Raw genomic sequence first — 22,630 nt, 5'->3', positions numbered from 1 at the left:
AGTTCTAATTCATTTCTTCTGCTTCAATTACTACCGTAGATAAAGAAGAGACTTAAATGTCTCAGGGAAAAATATAATTATAAGATCAGTTATTTGCATAGAACAATAAAACTGTAATGTTAAAAGCACTGAAGTTGTAGAGAACAAAACAGGTTTCATCTATTTCAATGACATTGATACATCTTAGTATTAAATGTTAATAATAACTGTACAAAATTTGGTACATTAAACTTTTGTATTTAACAAAATAATTTATTTAAAATGTATTGTTAATATCTGTTAAGCACATTGTCACATTTAAATTTTTTCACACGAACTTTACTTCAATGTAAACTGTGATAAATTATGATTACAATATTTTAAGAATCACCAACTGTCATTTAACTATACGGGCACGCCGAAAAGTAGTATCTCCGAATTTTTTATTCCCATACCAATATTGATCCTGGTATTACACATGCTACACATTACTCGATCGATTTTATCATGTCGCCGATGCAAGTGGCGACCCTCTGCCGGGGCTTCAAACCGTAGTGTGTAGCGAGGTGGTATCTAACACGTGTGTGTGTGTGTGTGTGTGTGTGTGTGTGTGTGTGTGTGTGTGTGTGAAATGGCACACTATAATCGAGTTATTACAACAGAAAACATGACTCCAAATGAAATGCGTAGGAGAATGGAAGCCGTGTACTGTGACAATCGTATTAACATCAGAAAGATGCGATGTCAGGTCGTTCGTGCACATAATGAAGGAAAGGGGGGAGCTAATCTCTACACGAGTGACAGTTCAGAGTGGATGACTGCATTTCCAAACCTCAAATAACACCTTCGAGGACTTCACTTTGATAGTGGTGAAGTGGTGCAAGCAGTGGTGAGCTCGTGGCTTGGTCGACAAACATTCTACAGTGACGGTATCAACAAACTTGCCTTTTTTTGAGAGAAATGTGTCAGCCGAGAGGGTGACTAATTTGAGAGATAAATATGTAGGTACATAAATAATGAAGATGCAGAGTGTTAACAAAATTTGGTTTATTTAAAAAGCTTTACAAGTTTTCAAATAAAAAGTTCGGAGGCTTTACCTTTCAGCACACTCTCATACACGTTGGCAGGTGACAGGGCCAGCAATTAGCAGTGCTGTACATAATTAGTAAAATGTCAGTCGTCAGCCACGTCAGAGGTGAATGAAGATGGTTAATAAATGGAGAAATTCTGAAGCTCAAATGTTGAAATTTATTTGAAAAATATACAAGCTGTCCTATGTGACATACGTAAAGGTTTTCAGAAATTACCACAACCAGTCACCTTCTAAATAGATGTATTTCAATAAACCATGAGTGGTTTCGAGCTGCCTAGCAGCTCATCATCAGACGGTACATACGTACATTCAGTGCTTTTTGTTGTGGCTTTGTGAGGCTTGTTGTGTACCTGTGGCAAGATAGAAAACAGCGAATAAGCGCAACATGTGGTACAGTTTTATGCAATATTTACAATATAAGTTCTACTTAAAGGTGTTACTTACAGTTAATAGATTTTGCAAACATATATTTGTAATGTGTGACACTTTTTGAAACATTATTCCCACTTTCAAAATGCTTTCACACACTACAATTAACAGACTTTGCCAAAGACATGTTTTACAATTTGTAAACAAATCAAAGACTGTGATTAAACAACAAGCTCAAAGATTACATGTTGAACCAAAGACATTGTTGGTCAAAACTCACATTATTGAAGGTTATAGCTTACTTAAAAGGAATATATATGCCAAATTAACTTAAACTAGTGAAACTGTATCGTTCTTGCAGGAAATATAAATCCCAAACTAACTTAAATTAGTAAAAATTGAGCTGCAAATTAATATGTGCCTTTTTAAAAGGTGTATGAAACTAGATGTCCAAATTGTATTTCTATTACAATTAAGAGATAATTTTTAACAGCCATTTTCTTCTAACGCCCCCGGCAGATTTCAAATGCCCCCCCGGCAGATTTCAAACGCCCCCCCGGCAGATTTCAAACGCCCCCACCCCCTCCCGGCAGATTTCAAACGCCCCCCCCCCCCCCCGGCAGATTTCAAACGCCCCCCCCCCCCCCCGGCAGATTTCAAACGCCCCCCCCCCCCCGGCAGATTTCAAACGCCCCCCCCCCCCCCCGGCAGATTTCAAACGCCCCCCCCCCCCCGGCAGATTTCAAACGCCCCCCCCCCCCCCCGGCAGATTTCAAACGCACGCCCCCCCCCCCCGGCAGATTTCAAAGGCCCCCCCCCCCCCCCGGCAGATTTCAAACGCCCCCCCCCCGGCAGATTTCAAACGCCCCCCCCCGGCAGATTTCAAACGCCCCCGGCAGATTTAAAACGCCCCGGCACGCCCCGGCAGATTTAAAACGCCCCGGCAGATTAAAACTTACTGGCAGATTAAAACTTACTGGCAGATTAAAACTTACTGGCAGATTAAAACTTACTGGCAGATTAAAACTTACTGGCAGATTAAAACTTACTGGCAGATTAAAACTGTCTGCCAGACCGAGACTTGAACTTGGGACCTTTGCCTTTCGCAGGCAAGCGCTCCACCAACTGAGCTACCCAAGCACAACTCAAGCCCCATCCTCGCAGCTTTAATTCTGCCAGTACCTCGTCTCCTACCTTCCAAACTTCACAGAAGCTCTCCTGCGAACCTAGCAGAACTAGTACTCTTGGAAGAAAGGATTTGTGGAGACATGGCTTAGCCACAGCCTGGGGGATATTTCTGGAATGAAATTTTCACTTTACAGTGGAGTGTGCGCTGATACGAAACTTCCTGGCAGATTAAAACTGTGTGCCGGACTGAGACTCGAACTCTGGACCTTTGCCTTTCACGGGCAAGTGCTCTACCAACTGAGCTACCCAAGCACGACTAGCGGAATTAAAGCTGTGAGGACGTGGCGTGAGTCGTGCTCGGGTAACTCAGTCAGCAGAGCACCTGACCGCGAAAGGCAAAGGTCCCGAGTTCAAGTCTCGGTCCGGCACACAGTTTTAATCTGCCAGGAAGTTTCGTATCAGCGCACACTCTGCTGTAGAGTGAAAATTTCATTCTCGAGCTATTTTCTTCCTCGATATATTGGTTGAACTGGGCATACAACATCTGAGACCGACAAGTTAGTGGTTAATGTGTAGCTGTTTTTACTAATTTACATTAATTTGAGATTTATATTTCCTGCAAGAAAGACACAATTATGCTAATTTAAGTTAATTTTGCATATATATTCCCTGTAACTAAGATGTAATATTCTTCACTTTGAGTGTTAATCAACAACATCTTTAGTTCAACATGAACTCTTTGAGCCTTTAGTTCAGTAACAGTTTTCGGTTTGTTTACGATTTATAAAATGCGAAAGTCGGTGTCTGCGGCAAAGTCTGTTAATAGTAGAGAGTGAAAACAATCTGTAAATGTAAATAATGTTTTCCAAAGTGCTACACGTAACAAATACGTATCTGCAGAATCTAGTAACTTCAAGTAACATCTACAAGTAGAACTTATACCGTAAATATTTAGTGAAACTGTGCCACGTGTCGTGCTTATTTGCTCTCATTTTCTATCTTGCCACAGATTGAATCCAGTCCTAATTTACTGAAACACGTCTAATTAAAAAGGTTGTTGTAATTTCTGAAAACCTTTTCATGTTATAGTCACAGTGTTCACATCCACAACGGATAAAAGTTTTATTTTGCTGCAAAGATCAGTAATAATTATAACTAACATTCTACACCGCCGTTTCTTCTGCCAGTACCGGGCATTTCGTTCACATAATAGCAGCACTTTTCTGCAGTTGTGAATTCTGCTGGCACCCACCTGTCGGTCACCCCCACGGTGCTGGCCAGGCTCCTCTTCGACACAGCCTCCTCGCTGACGCATACAGCGGCCCTCTTTGCCGGGCCTCTGCCGTCCTCTTCGCCTGCAGACCTCTTTGTCGCCACGGCGACAACCGAGGCCGGCGCAGTCACAACCCGGCGCACTGTCGGCCGGACCTTCCGCGCACCGCTCGTACTGTGTGCTGCGTGAGGAAGAGCGAGGTCACAGGGTGAGCAAACCAAATGTGTGTGAGACCTGGAACAACTCCTTACCTTCACCCCTCACGATGAACAAGTACACATTCCGGCACATCAACATCACGTACGGTAACGGAAGGAGTAACGGTAATCACTCTCCCTACAGTCGAGGATCCGAGTGGTGTACAAGGCATGGATGAGACACTGAAAATGTTGCAGGGCCTTTGGACAGTCCATCTGTGTACCTGTCAACCACTTGGCACCTCAACTACAGTATCTGAAATCGCCTTAACTGCTGCCATTACCTGTACTCCATTTGCTACTTTCCAGTTCCTCATTCAAACTGCAGTAAGGTGTTTGGGAGTTGACACGCCTGACACGAGAAAAAGAGGCTGAAGGAATACTAACGCCAAGTGAAAAAATTTTAGCACTACTGCACCGGAGGATTTTGGTACGAATCTGGATCAAAAAGGTAATAAAAATACATGTTATGTATGTAATACTTACAGATTAAAGCAAAGCAAAATGCAAATTGTCACTCCAGTATTAAAACCTGGATAATTTATTAACTTCCGTATATACCGCGGCAAATGAAAATCTTTAGGGAAGTGCCACAAGCTGACAGAGAGAATTAATGTGAGAAACTAACTCTGAACGCTACATTAATAGATAGCCAGAGGCGATTAACCTGTGGTGCAATGGTACTGAGGATAAAATGTAAGGGTCAGCGAATACAGCCCCAGTGGATCTCGGCATCTGTTCTCATTATTTCTTAGATCCTCAGAAGAGTCGACGTGAAAGTTTAGGTCCCTCTCACAACTCACCGGGTCGAGGAAGGACGGGCCGTTCCACCTCCAGTGTGGCTGAGCCCAGTTGTGCACTACAGTGCCGAATCTACCTCTCGGCTGATGCAGTTTTCCCTTATTTACATTAATCTGCTACAGTGTATACGAGTTCATACAGGCACATAAAATTGGTGAGAAAACTTGCAACTTTTTTTGAAGAGTTGTTAACACATTGTCAAAAGACCTGTAACTGTGGAAGCATTTTCTCCGGCTATTACCAGAAAACACACTCACAGTATTTTATTTTTACATTTAAGCCCAATGTGTTCAGGAGCTATAGCAACAGTTACGAACACTATATCGAGATTTTTATTTGTTACATTTGCCTCAGTTCATCATCTGGGAGTATATTTAAAACCAAAGTTTCTCGTACGAGATTAACATGAAAGTATTATTAATTATTACAAATTTCTCAATAAGTTGACAACTGTTCAAACACTTACGGCTACATGGTAATTTGAAGCAGATGATAAGGTCAAAATCTTAAAGATTTTGAAATGAAATCGCAGTCATCAAAAATAAAGTCGAGCAACTGAAGGCAGTATATCAGCAGCAAAAAATGTGCTTCACCTAAAGCAGTAAATACCGGGCCTAGGGTTTAAAATTGCGGAGCGTCAAACCTATCTACGGGGACCGGTGTACCACTCGCAACCTCATAACACAGAGTAAGATTGGCGGTTGTGAAATGACAAACAGGTTCGGAAAGGAGACGAGTGTCGCACCTCGTCGATGACAATTGTTTCAAACCGGACAGGAACTGCTGCTATCGGCAAATGCCGGGCAGTATCAAATCGTTTCAGAGAGAATGTCACGGAGATAACTGCCTGCGCCAGACATCGAGAGTCAGCTACCTCACAAAAGGACTACCCTCACTGCACCACGTAAAGCCGTCGGTGGTCCGAATGACACACAAACTGGGCGGTGGTCGAATGCAGGCATTTGGTGCAATCTGACAAGTCGCAATATTGCCTCTTCGCAATCAACGTGATGCATCACATCTACCTACAATCAGACGAATCACGTATTCCGAATGATGTGTAGTCGAGGCTAGAGGTGGTTCCGTGGCTGTTTACGTACTGCGGCTCGAGCCTGTTCATTCGGGTCACTACAAATGTCACACAGGATGACTGTTTCCAGTGTTTTACCTAGTGAGCAAGCTGTTCCATGCTCCTACCCGTATAGTCTCCTGTTTAACCAGTTGTAAATAATAACCTCATAGGCAAGGGTAGCAAGGGTCGAGAGAAGTATCTGAACATACAGAAATGTCGCTGCGACCATACGATGCTCGGAGCAGGTTTCATCTGTATAACCCGCCACCAGTTGTACAGGAAGTTATCAATACCTTCTGGTTCCAGATGTAAAAGGAAAGTGACAACATAACCCCAATAAAGGCTAACCTGTTGATTCAATACTGTTTGTACCACCCCAATTTGAATGACTGTATAGAAGAGAGTATATATTAACCTCCCAACTCCTTAAAATATGTTTAGGTCCTCTGAAACAGCGTCTATCAGTATCATAATTGTAATGTGGTATTCGGTGACATAATTGAAACTACTGTTTGTTAATTCTGTTATGTTTATCTTCCATTTCTGAAGCACTTATCAGCATCAATCATTTGTTAACTCTGTTCTCTATTCCAAAATGTTATCGTATCTCGCAGTGTTTTCAAATCAGAGGAAGCGAAAGACCCAGTGCAGTGCAGCCACCTCACCCACAGCTGCAGTCACGTCCCGTGCAGAGACTGCGTTCACGACAGGTGCGGCGGCACCGAGCTGCCGCTGCCGCGGCTCCGCTCTCGCCGCGGCCTCTGGCGACGTGCAGCTCTGCCTCTGAGCAGTCTCCGCACCCCTAACTGTCACCGCCACCGTCACTGTCTGCAGTCGCTTAGCAGATGCGGGCAGTTCTGCTTTCAACAAGGCCTCTATAAAATAGACAGATCACTCAAAATCTGGCACCCACAAAACATTCCATTAGCCAGTATAACACGTAAGCTCAGTAAAAGGAGTATGCAGCACAAAAATGGTAACCTAACCCACTTGCAACTGCGTGTTCCTTCTCCGGAAGTGTGAAACTGTGACAGGAACTACCGGGTGAAATGTCTCGCGAGCCACTACGTTTCTGTTAATGCAGTTATCGAACTACAAGAATCTATTAACCTCACCCACAAAACTATATAATCTCAGTTTCCGTTCCACTTTATTCTTTTGTGCACTGCTTTAATTACCGTAATAACATCGGTAATTCGAGCCCCAGTAATTACTGCTGTTTCGTGCACCACAGTCAGTCGGTGTCTGTTAAGGTTCAGCATAGTATGCACCTGTAGTTGGGTCACGTTACGTATTATTTTTCCTGAAAACACATGTCAGTTCCTGTAGAACCGAAACAATCGAGCTCTGAGCTTAATTGATTTCTCGTCTGTCCTGTGCCCCCTATACCTCCTCAGAGCGTGAGAGCCGAGTTCAGAAATGCAGTGAATTACTCAGTCACAACAACTGATGTTTGTACACAGCACTCCTGGGAAGAGGACTCACGATAATGTTTGTGCTTCTGCCGTCACAGAATCCATTCTTCCGTGTCAGTATTTAAGGCCTCGGTAAATTCAATTGTGTGGGCATCGGGTACAGACTGCAATATATTTGTGTACCAAACATTTCACCACCTAATGTCGCACACAACCTCAGAGGCTGCACCGACTTCAACAGTCGATTTCTGAACTAAGACTAGCTCGGAAAACTGAACATTCTATACGTAATCGTGTGACAGTCGAGTCGTGGCGTCAGCGGGCCGACACGTACAGTGGAGGTCATAGTACAGAAGATTTGGTGCCATTTGCAGTCTTTAGCATTAAGGACAACAACTTGTCTAAGTTGTGCTAAGCGACACACACACACACACACACACACACACACACACACACACACACACACAATGCAGGAAAAACTGACACTGTCAGCAGCACAATGTGGCAGACAGAAAGGAGTTCCCTACGTAATGAGAAACTACATATGGCACATTCTGTGAATACACGCTCTGAGAAACGAATTCAAAAAATTGCATCACGCAAAAGCTGACTGTTGTCATGGATTACAAGCAGGAATTGGGACACGTGGATAGACTTGATTCCTAGTTTGCAAAGCTAAGGCAAACCTGCCAGGACAGAGAAGTGGGGGCAAAAAAAAACTTAAAGTGTTAATTACTCCTCTTTTCTGCTTGGAACAGTCATGAAGCAGGCTGTTCCCTGCTGTATTTAATTAACGTACAATGGGAGACGTCTCTTAATAATCCCAATACTGATAAGTACAGATCAGAAATTACCGACTCGCTAATCTGGAGTATATCTCCCCCTCGATATCTTCTTTCTTCCTTTCGTGGACTTTGTCTCTCATACTGTTTGGCCTGTGCCAGAGGTGGAAATTGCGCTTGTCTATTTCCAATAAGCTAACGACCGAAACAGTTATATTCTTCCAACTCCTACAACTTTTGAACATCCCATATAACAACTGTCTGCAATTTTTGTCTGCAGTACTACAAATTGACGGACAGTTAAGAGACAGCTCCCTCTCAAATTTAAGAGCAAACTAGAGCCAAAACGGCTCTTCTTTCTTTTCACGACACCATCCACTCTCACGGTGTGTACTATTTCGTGGAGCGTAGTTTGTCTCCGACAAAGGATGCAGCTGTGAGGAGTAATAACCAAACCAGCAAGTGCCACAGTGTGACCAACATCGCTCATTCTCGCGGAAATGCTGCATCCATCGTGCTGGTTAATGTGTGCAAATGGTACAAATTCTCCACACAATATGTTTTCCCCAACTCATTAAACCTACTAATAAAATTTAACAGGACAGTTCACGACTGTTGTTCATAAATATAATAAATGTGTAGAGTAAGTAATTTCATCGAAGTGATATAATACCTCAGTTGGTATCTGTCCATATGAGTGGAATTCTGTAGATTTTGTGCCTCTAAGTTCTGTCAGGTTTTCTAGGTAATTAACATCAAAAAATAAATTCTAGCAACTTTCCTCTCCCTATTGTGAACTTTATATTAGAACTAACATAATTCACAAAATTTAGGAATTCTCAGACATGACACTGTTTCCTCCACAAGGCTAAGAAACGAAAATGTCATCGACTTCTGTTCTGCTTCTTCCAGCTCTTCAATGCAGAAATTTGCTACAACTGTACTAGGTCGGCTCCCTGTAGTCTTGTCATTAGTTCATTCATAGAATTTGTTGTCCCACTGAAAGCAAGTTCACATGTGACAGTGTTTACAGAGATTTGCCATATCCTTTGCAAAAATTACATTCCAAATATGTCCTCACTTTTTAAGGATCCATGGCGAGCAGCGACAAAACATCAAAACTAGCCGCAATCTCTCTCAGATGCAGCTTGGGAGATTAATTTTTCAATGAAATGAGCAAAATTTTTAATTTTAAGTCAGTTATTCCAAAGAATGGTTATAGTAGAGATGCCAAGTGTTTGGCAGTGCCATAGGTCGGGCAACCAATATCGCTAACAGTAGGTCTTAGCAGAAAACCTAGTTTGTGAATTTTGGGTAAACCATACAATCTTGGTGGCAACACTTGTGATCTGATGAGACACTTCCTGTCAATGGGAGAAATCAAAGAGACTTCTCGGTTTCCCTAATGTCAGAACTTGTGGAATGCTTAAGCTCTACATATCTTCCTACTTTGAAAAGTCCCAGATTTTACTTCGGTAGTCTTATTCCCTCTGTCATCCAGACCTACACGATTATTCTACAATTTAGACTCTAATGTTTGGCATACGCTTCACTGAACCACCTTCAGATTATTTCTCTACCATCCCATACTCTCACAGCATTCAGGAAAAATGAACACTTAAATCTTTCCCTGCAAGTTCTGATTCCTATTATTTTATTTAATTATGATCATGAATAAAATATTTTTGAATTAAGAGGAGAAAATTAATGATCTGAATTTCACAAATATCTTGTTGCAACAAAAAATGCCTTTATTTTAATAACTGCCACACCAACTCGTGTATTGTACCTGTGACACACACACCCAAAATCATAACACAAAACGAGGTGCCCTTTGACTTTTTCGACATCCTCTGTCAATCACCATTCCATACCACACAGCAGTATTCCAAAAGAGGAAAGACGAGAGTAGTGTAGACAATGTCTTTAGTAGATCTGTTGCACCTTCTAAGTGTTCTGCCTATAAAACAGTGTATGGTTCACTTGTCACACATTTTCTACGTTATACGTTATCATTACAGTTTAAGTTGTTTGTATCTGTAATTCTTAGACACATAGCCAAATTCACAGCCTTTAGATTTGTGTGATTTACCTGAAACAGTGTCCCTACTTGCTGTAAGAGTAAAAATGTGTTTATAAGTACTTAAATCTTGGTGAACTTTCTTCCCACCTTCTGTTTCATTGCTAATATCAAAGCTGGAAGCCACCTTTTACTTAAACCAGTTGGGGACATAATACACATCAAAGTGCCAGGATAATGATTAGTGGCAAACTACACAGTAGTAACTTAACAAATGTCGAGAAGAAAGCTCACGGTGATACACACTCCGTAACACGTGCCGGCACAACTAAGCGGTCTCAGGCCGCAGTCGGATGACGACGTGACCTGATCGTCGCATGGTTACATATAAATTGTTCAGTCCATCGAGCTCATTTGTGTTCAAAAATCAACTGAGACTCTTCTACACCATTAGACGTCAAAACATTAGGCACAGCAACATGTCAGACCACAGCATAATAGCCATAAAAATAAAATAACTGAGGACATTAAGGCTTCCTCAGAAACTACGTCCAGTTTTTAGGCTAGGGCCAGTGTGAATCTTCAGTCTCAAAACTTTCACCCCAATAGCTCAATCGACCGGGCACAACTTGCGAATGCAGCATCCACGTTTAATTCGCTACAACAATTCTATTTGTCGATGGATTTTCAGTCCCTCAATTGCTGAGCTGAGAGCAAAAAGTTTTTGCCATTAGTTTCTTGTCTACAGCCAATGCACAATTCAGTATGCTCGAACTTAATAGAAGTAGTGTAGGAAATACACCTACTCATCAACAGATTAAAAATGGTATCTGAAGAGAAAAATGTAAGAAAGTGAGTCACAATTCAGTAGCTATAAATGTTAAAAATTACTTGTATATTGCAGAAAATTTCCCCCCATTTCCCACTACTGGTTAGTGATGTATTTACTCTCAGCTGCTTCCCCCCCCCCGCATTTTTAAAATGTGGCAGAAATAAGGAGGATTTTTTCCAAAATGGGACTTCTTCGGAATTTAGACACTTATATCTATATTGGTCACCTTTCTGATTGTGACAGGAGACTTAAACTGGGGCAGTATTCCTGGATTTTCTTTTGTAAAAAACCATTTAAAAGTGAAGCTCAGCATTTCTGCTTTTGCTTTCCTGCTGGCAATTTCAGTTCCTATGTCATCCATACACCTGGAAACCAACTTCGATACCACTGCTGCCTTCAGGAAATAGAGCTGTATTGCGACCTCCACCATGTGATGCAGATGCCGACGTAAAACCCAAAGAACTATCCCGCTGATGATGCCTTAAAGTGAAAAAGGTACAGCGCATCTGAGAGAAATAAAATACAGCACAGCAAGAAAAGGCAGTTTTTATTTACAAAACAAATATTTCTGTGCTCACTGCAGAGGACGACCACACAAACAAATCACTGAGCAACAAATCATTTCTTATTACTAGATACACTATTTCTAAAACGACCGTGAAGAAACTGAACTGATCAAATAATCTGAACATATAGAAATAAATGTGTGTGTATATAGCAAATAATATGTTCAGGTAACAAACTAGCCCTACAAATTAGAAAAGGAGATTGGATAAAGCCATACAACTTACAGTTTGCAAACACGAAATGAAAAAAATTGAAATGGCTTTTAAAACATTAAATATTCATACCTGCTTCAGCATCAGCTTTGATGTTAATGAAGTCTTCCTCATCATCGTCACTGTTCATCAGAACAATCTTTGTTTTTGCTGAGGCTGTGCCATTGCAACAAAAGAAAAAAAAAGAAACAAATAAATAACTGTCCCAAAATATACTGGTCCACTCAGTTAGGAAAATGACAAAATGTAGAGTGATAAATATAACAATTTTAAAAAATTACATCACAAAAATACTCTGTGAAATTTGCATTTGGCAAATTTCCTGGGCTCGATAAGTTAAGATCTCTGTTGAATGAAAAACAAAAGAGAAATAGAATAAATATTGCTCGATTTTTGGTAAGAGGGATAAAAATATCTCTGAAGGCTTCCCAATTATTCGAGAAATTATCCAACTGGAGATGTCGAGATAAATACGAATTCTGCAACGGCAGGCATCGTGGAATTTGGAGTGAGTACTAACTGGTGCATATGGATGCCGAAGAGGGCAGAGCTTACATTACGACACGCGATGACACTAGGTCAGTGGGTTCCCGCGGTGTCTGACGAAACACTACTCACGTACCGGCATACATAATCCATCTGACAAAAGGGCATGACTTTTTGTTATGTCAGATGGGCAACACCGATGAGACGCCTATTTATTTTGATATGGCATCAAATGTCAATACTGAAGTGAAAAGTGTTAGAAGTTATCCTATAAGAATGTCTGATAACGAAAAGGAAACAATAACACTAATGCCCGAAGCTGCTCCCACACACTATTCTTTGCAAGATGACAATACTGACAGTAAAACTACCTGCAGGGCTTGTCTTCAACAAAAGGGACGAGTGACAAATGACCTGATGTTAGAAGGGCTGAGGGCGGAACTTACCCGTGAAAGGCAAAGTCTCAGTAAGGCACACAGTTTTAATCTGCCAGTAAGTTTCATATACGTGCACCCTGCGCTGCAGAGTGAAAATCTCATACTGGCTGAGGTCGTTTGGAAGAGAGTGCCAAGCTCCATGCTTAACAGAAAGAAAATGTTGGTGTTGGTTTTTTTTTCTGGGGACGTCACCCAGGAAGTTGAGCATCTGATATCAAAAGACAACTGAGACTCTGTAATAATTCCTGGAGGCATGACGCCACAGTTTCAGGTAACAGACATTTTTGTGAACAGACCATTTAAGGCTCGCTTGTGACAGTTTTACGGCGTATGGCTTCTTTGAGGTGATTGTGCCCTCACTCCGAGAGGAAGGTTTAAGTAACCCTCAATATCTGTGCTGGGCCAGTGAATGCTGGCTCCCTGGAGTGGAATGTCTAGTGAGTTGACAATGAAAGGATTCGAAAAGCGCCGCATATTTAGCGCTACAGACATAACGATGAAGGAGTGCCATTAGCGCAAAAATTTCAGTAGGATTACAAATGAATATCATTCTATCAGGGATGTTGGTGACTGAAAAGTAGTGCTGGTACTACAGATTATTCAATTAAATAGCAAGTGAAAAAAGGAAGCAAAGAAACAAATTAATCTATATCATTTCTTTCTTACTTTATTTCCTTTTGTATAAATAAAATGTGGAGACACAAAGAATGCCATAAGTTAATAAGTATAATGTTAACCGTTTTAGACAGATACTTTATATCAGTATATCTGTTTGTAATTTTGACAAGTCAGAATACGTAAAAGAATAAAAATTTCTCGAGGAGCCTCTCAAAAAAGAGGAGTTCGACTTATATTTGAGATTATCATATAGTTCGATAAACACAGTACCTCACAGGCTACCATTTCCAAATTATCATGAGGTAGACAGTAATTTACGTGTTGCCAATTAGCACAGTATAGTCAGCTGTGGAACCTGTATTTCACTGAAGAGCTCAATATTTACAATTTTGTAGTACCTCTCTAAAAGGACTGCAGATTCTAAGAAATGTCATTAACGTCTAGAAAATCCCAACACCAGACTCCTTGCAGTAGAGAGAGAGAGAGAGAGAGAGAGAGAGAGAGAGAGCAGAAGTTTGCAAAGCAAGCGGCAATAAGGGTGCAGGGTCCAAACGTCGGCCAGATGGGGATGACGGACCCCTACAAGAAGTGAAGACAGCTTACCAGGTGGGCGACAAAGCAGGTGTAGGGTCAGTTTTTCCTTGAGAAGCTGCTCCTGAAGGTGGACTGACTGCAAGAGCAGAGAAAGCCACCCGACATTCTCACTTCGCAGCAATGATGGTGGGTCTCATAACGAAACATTCCAGAGGTAAACCAGACCCGAATTTGTATTTCATGCTGGGATTGATAAGTGTGCTAGGCATGAAAGACGCGTTACGACAGTAACTCTTAATGGAAGATTTATCAGTATGGGTGGGAAGCGAGAAAATGTAAAACAGGAGACCACTAAACACGACATTCTCTTACTAGGACTTTGTGCAATAAAATGGCCCGAGAAGCGAGACAGTTTCAGAAACACGCACTCCAGAAGTTATGCAAGTATAGGGGCAGTACTAAGTAAAAGCCCGAGTATACGAGCTGAGAGCGCAGTGTGATGAGAACAGAGAATGAATACAGTCAGTCAGTACAATCTCAGTGGAGTAATGCCACAGGATAACACAAATGGACTTTAATAAAGTGAAAAGTCTCATAATTACACACACTTTGTTCCGACTACTCAAAAGAAGACTGTAAACCTGGACTGTAGCCGGAAATACAGCAAGATACTGAATAGATTATAATGTAGCAAAGTGATGATACTGTTACTGGGTCGAGAAATGCAAAAGTTACCTGGAAGTTGATGTAACGAATGGCAGTAACCTGGTACTGTTGAAAGCTAGGCTGAGAAGGAAGAAGAACAACTCGAGGCTATTGTACTATAATATTGTACACAAGGGAGATGAGGAAAGCTATCAAAACTGCTGTAGAGGAAGGCTAAAAGCAACATCCAACTACACAACAAATGAGAAATGGGTGGTGCATTTAGGACTATCCTACAAGCTGCAGCTCATTAAATACAGTAAAACTTCATTTAACATTTTTCTCACTACTTTTCTCCTGGCGAGATATCTAGTCTGTACACAAGTTACAATGTCCAGTTTTGGAGGCGGTCACAAGGAAAGGATCGGTGGGCTCTGCCTATTGACATGGCACTAGCTAGGGGGGGGGGGGGGGGGGGTTGCAATGGGTGCGGGGAGGGGGGGGGGGGGAAGTAGTAGCAGTTGCTGACTAGAAAATCACTGTAAAGAATACACGTCAAATTGTAGACAGGCAAAATGAAGGGACTGTTACATGAAAGCATTTGGCCAAAGCCTTCTTCAGAAAAGAAACACACACACACACACACACACACACACACACACACACACACACACACACACACACACACATTCACACAAGCACACACGCACGGCAAGCATCTTTGGCCACTCCGATCAGATTATTGTCGATATTCCAACCTGACCGTACCACTGTCCAACTAGAAAATCAAGTTGCTGCAAGCACTCGCTGCCAACTAATGGTTAATTTTTAATGTAAGGGACCCAAGACTGTTTCACGGAGAACTGAGAACGGCACGACGTGCAAATCTCCTCCGTAACGTACCACACCTCTTCCCCTGTGTTCGCGACCGGAGCTGTCGAGCATATCTGTAACCCTCGCACACATACTGGACAGTCCCGTAAATAAACGGTGCTGCTCTTCGTCCGATCTTCTCAATTTTTCCAGACCAACAAGTGATACTTGAGAATCAACGGACTGTGTTTTCTACACCATTCGTTTTGTGGAGTGATTAAATTTCGTTAACATTCTTGCGATGAATCTCAATTTGCCATCTGCTTTTCATACAATTTGTCGTACATGGTCACTTCCACTTTAGAATCGCTAACGATTCTCTTCACCTATTTATGCAGTGTACATTCCAGTTGTTCTTGTTCGCTGTCCACTGCCAGCCGCCATACCGACAAACCAACCTCTGCAAGTGTTCCTGAACAGCAGTGCAGTCTTCTGGCAGTCTATATGAGGTGCTACTCAAAATATCTGAGAATTTCACCGTACCGGTCAAACCGGCAGCAGTACAAGATTTTGCCATTAGATGTCTCGAGGTACACTTCTTAGCTACTGCAGCGCAAAGTTGGGTATGCGCAATGGTGCGTGTCACAACGTATTTCAGCGCTTCTGCAAACTGTGAATGGATAATGTGAAGGAGCAATGGATTTGCATCAAATTCTGTTTCGAGGTGAAGAAAACAGCAGCTGAAACACACTGCATGCTGACAAACTCTTTTGGTGAGAGTGCAGTGAATCAAGCAAGAACATTTGCACTGTCCACACACTTCGAGTAAGGCTGAGAATATGTGGAAGATGACAAACATTCCAGTCGACCGTCAACACGCTCGACACCAGAAATAATCACGAAAGTGCACAATGTGATTTACAAAAACCGAAGGCATACAATTCACGATGTTTGTAAAAGACTCGAGCTGTCGTGTGGTATGTGTTGACGAATTCTGGTCAACCAACTGAGCACGAGAAGAATTTCAGTGAAATTTGTCCCTCGCCTTCTCAGCACCGACCAACGGAACACCTCTGGATTCGGATGTGCACAGAGCTACAACAGAAAGTTTGAGAGGGTCCAAAATTCTTATCCAGAGGCATACTAGGTGACGGATCTTGGGTCTACAGTTACGACCCTGAAATGAACCAGCAAACATCACAATGGAAAACGCCACCTTCTCCGTGGCTGAAAAAAAGTTCGACGAGTTTGTAGCAACATGAAGTCAATGCTGATGATTTTTTTTTCAATATTCGGAGAATAGTACATAAAGAGTTTGTTCCATTTTGTCAGGCTGTCAACAGGCAGATTTACTGCGAGGCTCTGAGGCAACCGAGAGGAAAATGTTTGGTGCAAACAGCCAGAGTTGTGAAAAAAGAAAGACCGGTCAGTGTACTGTGACAATGCACCCTTGCGCACCTTGCTCGTTGTGAAGAAATTTCTGGCAAAAACAGCACCCCAATAGTCCCCCACCCTCCCTAGTTGCCAGGCTTAGCTGCATGTGACTTCTACCATTGAAGACATCCGAGCAGAATCACAACGGGTCCCGAGCACTTCCGGGAGTGCTTCCAAAAATGGGAACAACACTGAGGTCATTGCATACATGCCTGAGGTGACTACTCTGAAGGTGACGGAGCACATTAGGATGTTAAGTATAGTTTTCTGATTTTTACACTGAAATTCTTAGATATTTTAGGTTGCACCTCATACTTACACAACAGCAGCATTTAGACAGAGCCACACAGAATTTCCTATATTTTCCACTGAACTGTCTGTATGTACATACGTATGTATCGTTAACAGTAATGGCTCTGTAACACTTGAAACTACTAACAGTCCTTCCACATCTCCTACGATATCCTGAATCCAGTCAAAGATTTAATAAGATCGCATTTTGTTGTCTAAGCGGCTGTGGAAGTGAAAGGAATGTGGCATTGGCCTGGGTGATGCTTCCGGACCACACAACAAACACGCTGAGCCGAGTTTTGTGAGATATCGAGTTTTATGGAATCCGTGTCAATTACTACTGAGGAGATTTTTGTTCTACAAACTACTTATAATTTGTGAGAATTAAATGTGTCCTACAATTTTACGACATATTTGTGTCGTCAACTTGGGACTGCAGTATAAATGTCTGCCCAAAGACAGCTATTGAAAACAGGAGTTACCTCTGCCATTCTGTATCCACTCAGTTTTTTTTTTCCTCTTCTTTTCTTTTCCTTTTTCACTTTAATGAACTACGGTAATATCTACAAGTTTTTTAGGATGAACTGTACAGAAATGCTTGAGTACCAATTTAGTGTCCTTTGCCAAGTGGTTTTATCTATGTATCAGGCCACTGTCACCACTTTCCTGGAATTTTTTGTGCAAATACGCTTAAGTATTCAGAGTCACACAATCCAAATAGTATCCACTTTGTCAATCGAGAAACTGGTGCCACAGTTGACTCGATGAAGAATTCAGTGTAAGTAATAGCGTAACGCAGCATCGCCTCAACGTAAACCTTCCATACTGGTGGTTCTCCCGTTTCGTTTCAGTCACGGTGGAACCCTTAAAAAGTGTCAATCGTGTGAGCTCACCCGGTTCAGGTGCCTTGCCGTCGGCCACCCTCTTGCTCTTCTCTGTGGCAGCCCCACTGCCACTACTGCCATTTCTGCGGTCTTTTTTGGTGCCGCTGCTGCTACCACCACCACCACCACCACCACCACTGATGGCAACTCCAGTGTGCTTCTTCTCGGAGCGGTGGCTGCCGGCTCTGTCTTGAGGGTGCTCTGGTTTGGGCTTGGTAACCTGTTCACATTTGAGCTTAGAGGCAGACTTCACCTTGTGGGCAGCCTCGTCTGATGAAATCCGACTCTGAACTTTCTTAGTATCTGCAAACATGACGAGACATTGTTGACAGCATAAACAACAAGTATACAGATATTTCAGAACAGAGTAAATTGGAGATATAAATGGGATAGCAACATCTTGCTTCTGAAAAATCAGTAAACATGAATTCTTTAAAGAATCTAACTCCCATGTATAAATCAGCTTCAAACTTTTGATCACTTCACAAATGAGTTAATGCGTTAAATACTGGATGTTAAGCATGTACGTCAGAACAAGTTTACAAAAGGTTTGGAATTACATTTAAAATTTGTTGGAAGCCACAACTACCTATTGGGACTGTAAACCACTGAAACAGGGCAATCGTTCAACAGCCTACATGAGCACGATCAAAAGTGATCGTATTACTCTAATCTTATCCTCACATTCAATGTGTAAATTCCGTGTGGCATTTCACAGAACAAATGAAAAATCCCATTTACACTACACATGCTGGCAAATAGGGACGGTTCAGGACAACGAGGCTGACCACCGAGCCTGACCAAAAAGTATTTCGGACTGCCCACTGCCCGTACTGCGTGCACTATTGGATTATGTATCAAAGATACTGACAAAGAGCATTGTCAAAGTGCTGTGTCCTGTCATCAGGATGTAACATTGAGTATCACACAGTTATCTACTTTTGCTGCATAAACTCTGTCCTCCACTATCCTGCCATTTTATGGTGATCAAGTGTACAAAATATTACTACGATATTCAAACTACAGAAAAGACCCATAAGGAAAATAACTAAAAATTATCATCAGATGCATTGCAAAAAACTGCTCACTTATTTGAAGATTCTATTCACACTATTTAACTATACACAGAACTCCAAGATATGTGCATATCAAGAAAAGAAAAAGCTCAGAAAAGTAATCTCTACCAAGGAATCAAACTGTACGAGGTGCGAGCAAAACGTAACAGGAATTTTTGTTTTTCTTACCGATTCTTATATTTATTCATCAACTCTGTCCACTTGACAATAATAATCCTTAAATATAAAACACTTGTGCCACCAATTTTTTCTATCTTGGAAGTACTTCTAGAACCCACTTTTCGTTCTGGTGTACAGTTCCTTCAACGATTCTGTTAGTCTATCATTGACGGTGGCAAAATGATAACCTTTCATGGTTCTATTCAGTCTCAGTAATAGAAAGAAGTTGTAGGGGGCCACTCCCGTGAATATGGTGGCTGAGGCAACACGATGGTTTTCTTTTTTTTTTGTAAAAAAGATGAACAAGCAATTGAGATGTATGTAGGAACATTATCACAATGCAATTTCCAGGAGTTGTTCTGCCACAATTCTGGTTTTTTCTTCGGAATGCTTCATGCAAATGGCACACAACTTCAATGTAGTGACTGTGTGACTATTAGAGAGGAACTCATGATGTGGTACCCCATTGTAATTGAAGAGCCAGTCGGGGTGGCCGAGCGGTTCTTGAGAATCTACTATGAGTAAAACAAGAGATGGAAACTGTCAGAAGACCCAAGACCAATAAAAGCCAAGAAGTTCTATCCCATGTGAAAGATTCTTCTCACTGTTTTCTTCGATTACAAAAATGGTTCAAATGGCCCTGAGCACTATGGGACTTAACTTCTGAGGTCATCAGTCCCCTAGAACTTAGAACTACTTAAATCTGACTAAACTAAGGACATCACACACATCCATGCCCGAGGCAGGATTCGAACCTACGATTGTCGCGGTCGCGCGGTTCCAGACTGTCAGTATTTTCAATGTGGTGCTGCACATTATTCCTCTTAACAAGCAAAATCTAATGCAAATTCTTTTATCCATCTTTTCCAAAAGTAAAAATTCACAGAGCACTCGAAAAGCTGTATAACTTTTTCGACTGAAAATAATAAACTAAATATACAAAACAGCAAAAAAAATGCACATATACCCAGGAATGGACCAAGAGATGAATACGCTACGCAGATTCAGAAGGATGTCAGTCGAGGCAGAAGTACAGAAGCAAAGATGTTGTTGAGTGACAAGTGATGTACGAAGGGTGGCAACTTGAACTTAGTGGAGGTTGAGGCTTGGTGGGTAACGGGAAGAGAGGATACATTGAAGGGCAAGTTCCCATCTCCGGAGTTCTGATAGGTTGGTGTCAGTGGGAAGTAACCAGATAACCCGGACGGTTTAACACTGTGCCGAGATGTGCTGGCCGTGCACCAAGGCATGTTTAGCCACAGGGTGATCCTCATTACCAACAAACACTGTCTGCCTGTGTCCGTTAATGCGAATGGACAGTTTGTTGCTGGTCATTCCCACATAGAAGGCTTCACAGTGTAGGCAGGTCAGTTGGTAAATCATGTGGGTGCTTTCACACGTGGCTCAGCCTTTGATCGTGTACATCTTCCAGGTTACAGGACTGGAGTAGGTGGTGGTGGGAGGGTGCATGGGATAGGTTTTACACCGTGGGCAGTTACAAGGGTAGGAGCCAGAGGGTAGGGAAGGTGGTTTGGGGATTTCATAGGGTGAACCAAGAGGTTACGAGGGTTAGGTGGACGGCGGAAAGACACTCTTGGTAGAGTGGGGAGGATTTCATGAAGGATGGATCTCATTTCGGGGCAGGATTTGAGGAAGTCGTATCCCTGCTGGAGAGCCACATTCAGAGTCTGGTCCAGTCCTGGAAAGTATCCTGTCACAAGTGGGGCACTTTTGGCGTTGAGGGGATGAGGAAGTGGATCTGCTTATTTGCTTCTGTATCAGGTTGGGAGGGTAGTTGCGGGATGCAAAAGCTGTTTTCAGGTTGTTGGTGTAATGGTTCAGGGATTTGGGACTGGAGCAGATTCGTTTGCCACGAAGACTTAAGCTGTAGCGAAGGGGGTGTTTGATATGGAGTGGGTGGCAGCTGTCATAATGGAGGTACTGTTGCTTGTTGTTGGGTTTGATGTGGGCAGATGTGTGAAGCTGGCCATTGGACAGATGGAAGTCAACGTAGAGGAAAGTGGCATGGGATCTGGAGTAGGACCTGGTGAATCTGATGGAACCAAAGGAGTTGAGGTTGGAGAGGAAATTCTGGAGTTGTTCTTCACTGTGAGTCCAGATCAGTCAGTGGGAAGTAACCAGATAACCCGGACGGTTTAACACTGTGCCGAGATGTGCTGGCCGTGCACCAAGGCATGTTTAGCCACAGGGTGATCCTCATTACCAACTAACACTGTCTGCCTGTGTCCGTTAATGCGAATGGACAGTTTGTTGCTGGTCATTCCCACACAGAAGGCTTCACAGTGTAGGCAGGTCAGTTGGTAAATCACGTGGGTGCTTCCACACGTGGCTCTGCTTTGATCGTGTACACCTTCTGGGTCATAGGACTGGAGTAGGTGGTGGTGGGAGGGTGCATGGGACAGGTTTTACACTGGGGACGGTTACAAGGGTAGGAGCCAGATGGTAGGGAGGGTGGTTTGGGTATTTCATGGGGATGAACCAAGAGGTTATGAAGGTTAGGTGGACGGCTTACGTCTTCGTGGCAAACCAATCTGCTCCAGTTCCGAATCCCTGAACCATTACACCAACAACCTGAAAACAGCTTTTGCATCTCACAACTACCCTCCCAACCTGATACAGAAGCAAATAACTAGCTAGAGCCACTTCCTCATCCCCTCAATCCCAAAAATGCCCCACTTGTGACAGGATACTTTCCGGGACTGGATCAGACTCTGAATGTGGCTCTCCAGCAGTGATAAGACTTCCTCAAATCCTGCCCCAAAATGAGATCCATCCTTCATGAAATCCTCCCCACTCCACCAAGAGTGTCTTTCCTTACTGTCATTTCTTGTTAACAGTGTTAGCTTATTCCCAAGAATAAGTAACTTTCACTCAGTTAATACCCGGCAGAAATCAAACCTGCATTTGGATCGAACTTCCTTAACTCTTGAGCAGAAAGGTGTGCATCTATTTTCAATAATCTACCACTTGAATTCAAAAATCTTAGCAGTAATCCATGAGCTTTCAAATCTAAACTGAAGAGTTTCCTCATAGGTCACTCCTTTTATTTTGTAGAGGAGTTCCTTGAAAAATTAAGCTGGTCCTTGTTGTATTGTTGATTGCGTTTTACTTAAACTTGTGGACTGACTTCTTTCGGGTTTTATTTTTATCTGTTATTACTTTTGTTGTAATTTCATGTACTGACATGTTCCATGACCTTGGAGATTTGCTCCTCAATTTCGTTCTACGGAACTTGATGTGTAAATAAATAATAAATAAAATAATGAAATTACTGCAAAACAGTTCAAGATATATAGTATTTGATCAAGTGCCCTGGAAGCTCGACGCCTATAACTTTATAAATGGTGCAATAAGCACGGACACCAATTTCAGGAGAACACATGTACCATCCACAAAGCACTATAAAGTTGCTTGCAAGTACATTGGTAGATGTCGATCACACCTAAGACTGATCGCCTGCACAGAAGTGAGACTTTTCCTCACTGGTGGACA

The 22,630-nt window shown here is 42.3% G+C and overlaps 1 protein-coding gene across 5 annotated transcripts in view; it reads right to left on the bottom strand.

Moving 5' to 3' along the window:
* LOC124717052 (zinc finger CCCH domain-containing protein 14) overlaps positions 1 to 22,630 on the bottom strand; it is a 192,382-nt gene that overhangs the window by 153,000 nt on the left and 16,752 nt on the right. For 2 of the 5 annotated variants that reach the window (XM_047243727.1, XM_047243728.1), the window contains exons 4-7: positions 17,892 to 18,185; positions 11,813 to 11,896; positions 6,578 to 6,787; positions 3,822 to 4,023 (exon numbers count right to left, since the gene is read on the bottom strand). In XM_047243727.1, the coding sequence (XP_047099683.1) occupies positions 3,822 to 4,023; positions 6,578 to 6,787; positions 11,813 to 11,896; positions 17,892 to 18,185 (790 nt within the window). The remainder of the gene's footprint in view (positions 1 to 3,821; positions 4,024 to 6,577; positions 6,788 to 11,812; positions 11,897 to 17,891; positions 18,186 to 22,630) is intronic. The other 3 variants (XM_047243729.1, XM_047243730.1, XM_047243731.1) reach the window with 3 other exon arrangements.

This window comes from Schistocerca piceifrons, chromosome 9 (assembly GCF_021461385.2).
Source record: "Schistocerca piceifrons isolate TAMUIC-IGC-003096 chromosome 9, iqSchPice1.1, whole genome shotgun sequence".
Taxonomy (NCBI): domain Eukaryota; kingdom Metazoa; phylum Arthropoda; class Insecta; order Orthoptera; family Acrididae; genus Schistocerca; species Schistocerca piceifrons.
This window is presented reverse-complemented; position numbering and strand designations above follow the sequence as displayed.